The 9588-nt window shown below is 44.3% G+C and overlaps 1 protein-coding gene across 2 annotated transcripts in view; it reads left to right on the top strand.

Annotated features, from left to right (window-relative positions):
• The window catches only part of ARID3B (AT-rich interaction domain 3B), a 68285-nt gene that overhangs the window by 46256 nt on the left and 12441 nt on the right, over positions 1–9588 (top strand). For both annotated transcript variants that reach the window (XM_006753726.2, XM_006753725.2), the window contains exons 2-3: positions 3765–3836; positions 4041–4113. In XM_006753726.2, the coding sequence (XP_006753789.1) occupies positions 3765–3836; positions 4041–4113 (145 nt within the window). The remainder of the gene's footprint in view (positions 1–3764; positions 3837–4040; positions 4114–9588) is intronic.

The raw sequence follows: 9588 nt of genomic DNA, 5'->3' as shown, positions 1-9588 counted from the left end.
AGGAATTTCTGGCTCAAGCGAAATCACTGGGCATTAGGGAAGCTGCTGCATCCTTTGAAAGGAGGACTGGTTTTGCTGACCTGACAGACATCATTCATCTTGATTATTCATTATCCTAGTTGCCACCAGATTTCTGTTGACTGTAATTACAACATGGGTGTAAGTTTTGGGTTTTGAAATTTTTTTATTTATAGTGTTCCACCATTTGGTTATCTGACTCCCTGAGTTGAAGGTGCGGTAGGCAGACTTCCACCGCATCTGCTGGGGACATGAGGAGTGCATAGTCCAGCCGTGGGCCAACTACGGCCTGCGGGCCAGATCCGGCCCGTTTGAAATGAATAAAACTAAAAAAAAAAAAAGACCGTACCCTTTTATGTAATGATGTTGACTTTGAATTTATATTAGTTCACACAAACCATCCATGCTTTTGTTCCGGCCCTCCGGTCCAGTTTAAGATCCCATTGTGGCCCTCTAGTTAAAGTTTGCCCACCCCTGGCATAGTCAGATAGCATTTACTGAGCACTTCCAGCAGGGAAACAATTCAGTGTAGCCTATTCATTTCAGCTGACAGAGTGTCACTTCTTGATTATGCTTACCTTGTCAGAAAGTAGGTCTATACCTCAGATCCCACTTGGAGTAAGAGAAGAAAAGGATGGCCCTCAAATATAACGCCTAAGATCTCCTGCTTTCAGGCAAGCTTTATTAAAGGGAGAGGAGAGAGAGAATGGAATTTGACCAGGCTTCAGTTTTATTGGCATAGCTTCACAGCAAGATCCTTATGCAGTCCAAAGACTGTCCTCCAAGAAACCTCTGCTCTGCATTCCCAGATGCCCCTCCCCAACCTCTTAAACACCCCAGCCAGCTGGGTGGCATGTGCACTTTGTGTGAGTGCATGCACCTGTAATCCTGGGGAAGCAATGAGAGAATGTGACGGACTCCCTGTGTCCAATCCCATCCACTGTGTCCCAGGGGTGAACAGCAGGCTTCTAATATGACTTTTTAAATTTTTTTAAAATCCAGTCTTTTAATCTTTGTTTTCCTTTTAAATCCTCACCTGAGGATATTTTCATTGAATTTTTTAGAGAGAGTAGAAGGGAGCGGGAAAGAGAGAGAAATATTGATGTGAGAGAAACACATCGATTGGTTGCCTCCTGCATGTGCCCCGACCAGGGCCTGGGCCAGGGAGGAGCCTGCAACCAAGGTACATACCCTTGACTAGAATCGAACCCGGGACCTTTCAGTCCACAGGCCAACGCCCTAGCCCCTGAGCAAAACAGCTAGGGCTAATATGACATTTTATATATCCCTCTAGCAGAGGGTGGTTTTTACTCTCCTGTATGGTATATGTGTTTTCTTGTATATTTTTAAAAGATGCTTAATTGGCTCAAATAGCCTTTTAACAATGATTATGGTTCATCAAGCATTCACTGGGGCTTAATAAGTGCCAGGCAGTGTGCTGTGTGCTTGCGATACAAAGATGAATAAGACACCTTTTCTCTCAAGGAGCTTATAATACAGGCTGGAAAAAGTTTAGCTAAATTGTAATGTGAATTTCTGAGCTCAAAATGTACAGAGATTATTTCCAGAGTACTTACTTAGCACAGCTGGGGGTGAAGAGGAGGCTGCCCATGGAAAACAATGCCTGATTTGAGGAATAAGTGTTATCCAACTGAATAAGGCTAAGAAGCAAATTTCAAGAACATAAACAAAGGCATATTTATATTTGCCATTTCCTTCCTTCCATTGAGTGGTATTTAACCTAATCAATTGAATTATGATTAGGTTTTCGCTATTTCTCTAATGAAAATGAACAATTGCCCAAGCTGGTTTGGCTCAGTAGATAGAGCATTGGCCTGTGGACTGAAAAATCCTGGGTTGGATTCCAGTCAAGGGCACAAGCCTGGGTTGCGGGCTTAATCCCTGGTAGGGGGCATGCAGGAGGCAGCCAATCAATGATTCTCTCTCATCATTGATGTTTCTCTCTCTCTCTCTCCCCCTCTCCCTTCTTCTCTGGAAATCAATAAAAATGTATTTTAAAAAAATGAACATCAACTAAGTGGCATAAGGTCTCTGTACCTTGGGAATAATTTCCGGCTCTGGGGATCCTCACATCACTAGGGAGTTCTCATTGCTAGACTTAGGGCTTCTAGTAGTGAGTCTTGGCTGAGATATCACAACTACGGTGTCTGTGGCCTGCTGCCTTTGACCCATTAACCCCCACTTAGAGTGTTGTATGGAAAGCCAGGCTAGCTATCTTTACAACATTACATAAAATGTACAAACACAGTGGCTGCCATGATGTGGACTGGGCCATTTAAAAATAAATGGCACCATGGACCTGGTGCTGACAAACCAACACTTGGCTTCTTCCAAGTGGGACACAAGTCCCACTACCACTCTGGAGCGACAGCGCACCAAATTGCAGCCAACACTGCCAAGACCCCATGGCACAAAATGCAGTCCACAGCCCAGCTCAGCCCGGAAACAGTGACTATGGGCACCAGGTAATGACATCACATAGCAACGCCCAGCTTCCTCTCCCTAGCAACTAGCCTCCTTGCAGTTTCTTCAGCCCAGGAACCCGACTTACTTTATAGCCAGGTGCAACATTTTACAATTTAACCAAATGTTTGTGAAGCATTTTCCCATGCCTCATCTCATTTGATCCTCACAGAAGTCCTGGAGTAGGTAGATAGGAGACCCGGTGGAATCCTATTTTCTTTTTATTAGTCGGAAAATGGACATTTAGAAAGTTTAGAAACTTGACCTGACTGAAAACAAAGAAATGGAGGATCTTGAAAATGACTGCAGGTTTTCTCACTGTGCAGAATATAGTCAAACACTGCTACAGTTAAATATTTTACCCTTTGTTCTCCCTGTGTGATCTACAATAATAATCTGCTTCGTGTTGGTATTTACTGCCGTGTTGCTGACAATTACCTGAAAGAGAAGCATGTGCCATACATATAAAGCTCTTGCCGGTGCCAATCGCACGTGTGTGTTTTGATCTGTCATTGTCAATTGTGAATTTGGTTGTTTTTGTTGACATTCTGAAGCTGAAAGAAAGTGGTGGTGTCGACAGAACATGTCTGAAGACCAACTATTGGCACAATGTTGTCAATTGTGAATTTGGTTGACGCTTCTATTTTAGAGAAAGGGCGAATAGCGATTATTAAAATATTTCTTCCAGTACCTGGGTTTCGGGCACGTCCCCAGTGGGGGATGTGCAGGAGGCAGCTGATCTATGTTTCTCTCTCATCGATGTTTCTAACTCTCTATCCCTCTCCCTTCCTCTCTGTAAAAAAATCAATAACATATATTTAAAAAAAAATATTTCTTCCAATTAATTTCCTTTCAATGTGCACAAAACCATGCACTGGACACTAGTGTACCATAAAGAACCTGCAGAAAAGTGGTACATCTCAGAGTGGTGACTTCTTTCCGAAGAACAGCTGAGTGAGCAGGTTCTCAGGAAATTGGGCCTTTGTGTCCTCTTCCAAAATTCTTACGCATAAGTAATACCCACCCTCCTTCAACAAATGGAGATGATTCTTCCACCTGATTTCCTCTCATTTTGGAACCATAATTGGAAATAAAAACAACAACAAGCTCTCCCTATAAGGGTGGCAGAGATACGGACCTGAGCAGTGTAAGCCAGGATAGCACAATTGCTAATGCTCTTCTTCTTCCTCCTAAAGGATTGCCTTGTTTTCTAATGCTCTCTTCTTACTCCCTTCTGAATTCTGTGCTTTGTTCCCCTTTAGAATGGTGGTTTGGCTTGGAGTGATGATGCAGATGGAGGCCGAGGAAGAGAGATCTCTCGAGATTTTGCCAAGGTCTGTAATGTTTCCTTTGTGATAACAAAAGGGCAGTTCTGCAGTGGGTCGTTGTATCTGATCCCCAAAGAATAGGACAGGAGTGGCCTATGAGTCATATTTGTAGTCATTCAAATGGTTGTGTATCTCTGGTGTAAGGCTTCCTGCATAAGACGGATTTTTTTCATTGTGTTTTTTTGGGGGGTGGGGGAACTCGGATTGCAGCTGTATGAACTGGACGGTGATCCGGAAAGGAAAGAATTCCTGGATGACCTCTTCATCTTTATGCAGAAGAGGGGTGAGTGTGCATTATTTCAATTCTGTTAATATTTATTGAGTGCCTACCGTGTGCAATTCACACTTTGGTTTAACTCCTCCCCATAGAGTGCCAGAGTCAGTTCAGGAAGACAAGGCATTTACTGCTGATTGGTTACAAACTTAGCTGAAGAACTGACAACCAGATTGGAGAGGGCCTTGCAGAAAATGAAGGGACTGATCATTCAGACTTGATCCTGTCTTATTTTTGTCATTCTTCTGATTAACTGGTCTCTGGAGTTATTTTGAATTTAAATATACCTTTTTCTTATCCTTATAGCTTCCTTGGACATCACATGTAAACTAGTATGTGAGGCTTCCTGATGATACATATAGCCTTAGAGAGACTGAAAAGGGCCAGTGAGAGAATAGAGGCCCCTCAGGATTTCTTGGGAGGGTCGGAAATGACCCGTGAAAAGGATAAGCTAACTCTTTTTCTAACCCATTGTCTCATTGATTTTTGCATCCACTGGTTTGGTGGGTGTCATTCCTGTAGTTTAACTGTAGGTACATAGGTATCTGCTTGATTACACCTTACACTTCTCTCCTCTCCTTTCACTCTCCCTCACCTACCCCCAGTCATCTCACTATGGACCATGGCATGACTGAGTCTTGAGCCCAGTGACTCAACCTCCTGTCTTTATAGCCTTTCATAGCAATGGGTTCACCATCTGGGACAGCCCTCAGGAACATGGCCAGAACCCCAGCCTCTCTAGGAGAAGGTCCTCAGCAACCTGTGTAGCTCCTCAGGACAAAGCCATGGGAGGAGGCTCCTCCCACTAGCCTCTTCCCCATGGTTATACAACCCCTGATTTTTGTGTCCGCTCCTTCATTGAGATCTGGCAATGAAATGCTCCTCTTATCCAGGGGTGAGCTATAATGGCAGCCCCAGCTGCTAAATATTCTAAGTGAACTGTCCCTCCTTCCATCTCCAATCACCCTCATCCCCCTATCTTTTCTTCTCCTTCCCCTTTCTTTACCTTCCAAATCCGAATTGCCTTCTTAGTAGCATGCCTATTACTTACTTTGTCATTTCTTTGTTCACAAAAGACAATCACAAGTTTGCCGTTTGGTGTGTGTCCCCCATCTCCATGCATATCAAAATAGTCAAAGCAGCCCTCATAGTTTACTCCTCCAACTGTTGTCTGGAGCTGCCTGTGTCAGTGAAAACCAAGAATATAATCCTAAAAGATAATGTGACTAGCAGCCATGAAACACCCTGGTTGCCCTGAGAGGGAGAAATCCACTTAATACTTTGATCTCCCCTTTCAGTTGCTTTTTAATTATTTACAAGCCCCATAAGCCCAGCTGGTGCAAACCCAAGAGCTGATCTCATCTCAGGGGCTGCTATAGCAATACAGATTTTTAAAACTATATTTTTATTGACTTCAGAGAGTAAGGGAGAGGGAGAGAGAGATAGAAACATCAATGATGAGAGAGAATCATTGATTGGCTGCTCCCATACCCCCACTGGGGATCGAGCCAGCAACCCAGGCACATGTCCAACCACAAATCAAACCGTGACCTTCAGGTTCATAGATCAATGCTCAACCACTGGGCCACACCGGCTGAGCATAATATAGTTTTAATTGACACTGCTTTATTTTCACTTTATTGTTTTTCTCCCTTCCCAGAAGGTTTTTTTAAAATTGATTTTAGAAAAAGGAAGGGGGAGGAGAGAGAAAGATCAGTGTGAGAAACATCAGTGGGTTACCTGCATACACACCCTGACCAGGGTGAAGGATTTTTGAAAGATAGTGGAAGTTATATCAGCCTAGCCAAGAATAAAAATTCTTAATTGCTTCTTTAGCACTGCATGTCCCCACTAGACTAGGATGTGTATGGAGGTAACCCACTGATGTTTCTCTCTCACATCCATGTGAGGACAGCCAGTTTGTCATTTCTTTGTGCCCCCACTGCTAGCTCAGGGCTAGACAGGGAGGTGCTCAGGCCGTAATTGGAGGTCATCAATAGAGAGCAGGGAGTGCCAAGTCTCCTGCTACTCTGCAGCACTGGGGGCTGCCAGACTGCCATCTGGTGTATTTCTGGATGAATCCAAAGTAGGTGTCAATTTATGGTTATTCAGGCCCTCAGTAAGCCTTTTTCCTGTCGTCAACACTTATGTTAAGTATTTCACTATTTGCTGGCTTCACCAATAGAAGGGAACTGGTTAAGTCGGTTTTGCTATTTGTTAATTACTCTAATACAAGATTTCTCAGCCTTAGCATATAACTTGCGGTACTGGATAATCTTTTGTTGTGGGGGTACCCTCCCCCAGTTGTTGTAACCAAAAATGTCTCCAGATATTGTAAATTTCCCCGTGGGACAAAATTGCCACCCCCCACCCCGTTTCGCCTGATGAGACCAGATGGGAAAGTGGGTAAAGATCTAAAATTTCCTCTGCAGAGAAACTGTTATGGAAACCTTCTTACTTCCACTTCGGGCGGCAAGGCCTGTATCAAGCCATATTGCAATTGCCCCTTCTGTGGCTGAATGCCAAAGGCAAGGGTGCTGGGCCCCCAATCCTGGTCTGGAGTGCAAGGCAGGCCTCAGAGAGGAACTGAGCTCCAGTGTATCAGGGTCATGGGAGTGGAGGCAGAAATACAGGGTGTTCATGGCCCAGGCACAGCTGGAAGAATCCTTGTCTGTGTCCTAGATGTCATTTGTTACCAAACTGTGAAGAGCCATGTTTGTCCAAGAAGTTAGCACTCCTGTCTATGTACATAGTGGAGTTACTAAAGTTAAAACACGGGGGTGGTGGTGGTGGGGATGGACCAAAGCTGTGCCTTTAGTTCACTTGCTGTGGTGAGCAGTGTATAGTTGGGATGGAGCGGGGAGTCTGAGGCAGGGGGACAGTGTGGAGGTTGTTCCCTTAAATTCAGTGATCTCCTTGGCAAACTCATGTCTGATCATCTGAATTAGAGTGGGCGGTTCAAGAGGGCAGGGAGCAGATTGAACTTTTAATGTGAAGCTTCCTGTCATTTGCTCTTCATACAATGGTGAAAACATGGGCTCCTAGACATTTGTGATTTACTTGTCACTCCCAAATTGGAGTGAGTGAGGCAGTCAGGAACCAGATCTTGTTAGCTGGGTCCCAGGAAAAGCCTTATAGACCTTGGCAGGAGATCATCCTCCAGAGCTAATATGAAGGATAAGTGGTAGATTTCACAGGAGCCACTGAAAACTGCCTGAGTATGAAAGGCCTGGTGATGCCCACCTAGGCTGTGAGTGAGGCTGGGCAGCTTTGACACATCAGGCTGCACCTCAGAGGAAGTGGACAGGGCTCCCTGGGGGTCAGCACACAGCAGACTTCCCCAAACAATTGCAGGCGATAAACCTGCTGTTCAGTAGGAGGTTGCCAGCTATAACTGCTGCTTTGTGCTGGCTCTTTTGCTTGTTAATGCATTTGGGTAAATTGACTATAACAGATGGGCCTGTCAGGCATCTCGGTTTCTAGGCCAGACTTGGGTGACTTGTGCCCTGGTTGACCCTCCCCCACCAACAGAGCAAACTGTCCTAGGAGGAGCCTGAGAAGAGGCCCAGGCTGGGCCCAGGCGGGCTCACTATCTCCTGCCTGCCTCTGGAAAGGGCTCTACACTAAGTATAAAGTCAGGGCTATCATCCCACCCTGCCCCATGATCTTGAGCAAATCCTTCCCTTTCTGGGGCCATGATTTGTTGATCTATAAAATGAGAGGGTCCAGTTAGAGTTAATCTGGAAGTTTCTTCCAAGTTCTATGTTCTTTATTATGTGCCCATGGTTGTGTCTGTTGAGCTACCAACAGAGAAGATTCATGCTTAAAAAACAAAACAAAAAAAACCTTTAAAAGCAATTTCTATTAAAGTAGTTATGTAAAAACTAGACCAAGGATCCCCAAGACCAAATGCTTCTCCCCTTTTCTTGCTGACTGTGTTTCCTCTTTTGCTGACTGAAGCCAAATTGAATTAAACAATTTGCCTTGCTTCTGTTCCCCCAAATGTTTCTCTAGAATGATTGCTTAGATTTCAGAACTCTAGTTATTCCTTTTGCTCACCTTTTGTCATGTGCACATGCATGTGTACACACGTTTCTCTGCCAAAAATAAAGTCAAACAGTTGTAGATAAAATTCTGTGTTAATTGAACTCACTGTGTGTGGTTTCTGAGATGGCATTCCCTGGTAGATTTTCTAGGAGGAAATGCAGGTGGGGAGTGCTAATTTGGAAGTCTGATAAGCAAACATTAATAAACAATTCCACTCTTCCTTTATCAGTGAGGAAGAAAGGTTTGTTCTCTTATTCCCTAGGCAGTGAAACAGAAAGAAGTGTGGTCTCTGAAGAGGAGGACAGTGGTTTTGCTGTTGTTTTTATTATTATCATCCCATGCCCTTTACAGAACCCTCTCAACCCATTATCTGACTTGCTACTCCCCACAGCTCCAGCTCTGGGGTAGAGAGACCAAAGGTTATCACTTAGCCAATGAAGAATTCCCCCCTCCCCCTTAAGTAACTTACCTGAGGCCACAGAGCAGATTTAGCACTTGGTTTCCTAACTACCAGGCCTGTGCTCTTTATTCTCAGCACTGCCTTTGTGAAACTGGGCCCTAGCACCAGCAGCTCCATCACTTCCTGTTGGGGCAGTGGATGAGCCTTGTTTCTTCAGCCTTCCTACAGAAAATTCTGGTCTGTCTCCACAGGCCACTATCCGGTAGGATCTAATAACATCTAGCTGGTTAACATAGGGTGGAACTCTTTGTGCAAGGCCTGTCTCTCAGAGAAGGACAGATTCCCAGTGGCACAGAAGCTGCCATCTGTCAAGGCAAGATGGGTTAGCACAGGAGACAGAACCCCCAACAGCAAGGTCTTGCACACACGCAGAGCACCCACGAGCAGGATCCTCTCCAGACCCTGCCCCAGCTGGGTACAACAGGTAAGGAACCGCTTGGTTATGTAGAAAAGTTTTGTCAAGACCTCCATCCCTCCTCCACCAGTTCTGATCAAGGCTGCAAACTGACCTTGGTTTTCTCAAAGGATTGTTGGATCTGTTTTTGATGTGTATATACAAAGAATTTACTGTGGGAAAAGGGTTTGATCTACCTCAAAGTGCAATTTGAGTGTTTTTCCTTCCGTTGTATATCTATCCATCTTAGGCAAAGAAATGTTCATGACATATATTGCTTTGCCTTTTGGTGGAGGTAGGGTTTTTTGTTTTGTTTTGTTTTTTCATTCTTTGTATCTTGTGGTAAATGGTCTGTGCTGTGGACACTCTATCCTGGTAGACTAAAATACGTTGTTTTTGTCAGATGAAATAGGGTTTGGAGCCTCATTTCCTAACTTTATCCCCAAATGAAAGTCTAAAATGCAAATCTTTAAAAAAATATATATTTTTATTGATTTCAGAGAGGGAGAGAGAGATAGAATCATCGATGAGAGAGAAATCAATCAGCTGCCTCCTGCACACCCCCTACTGGGTATGTGCCCCA

This window comes from Myotis davidii, unplaced genomic scaffold (assembly GCF_000327345.1).
Source record: "Myotis davidii unplaced genomic scaffold, ASM32734v1 scaffold992, whole genome shotgun sequence".
NCBI lineage: Eukaryota > Metazoa > Chordata > Mammalia > Chiroptera > Vespertilionidae > Myotis > Myotis davidii.
The sequence above is the reverse complement of the archived record's forward strand: the minus strand, read 5'-3'. Positions and strand labels throughout refer to the sequence as shown.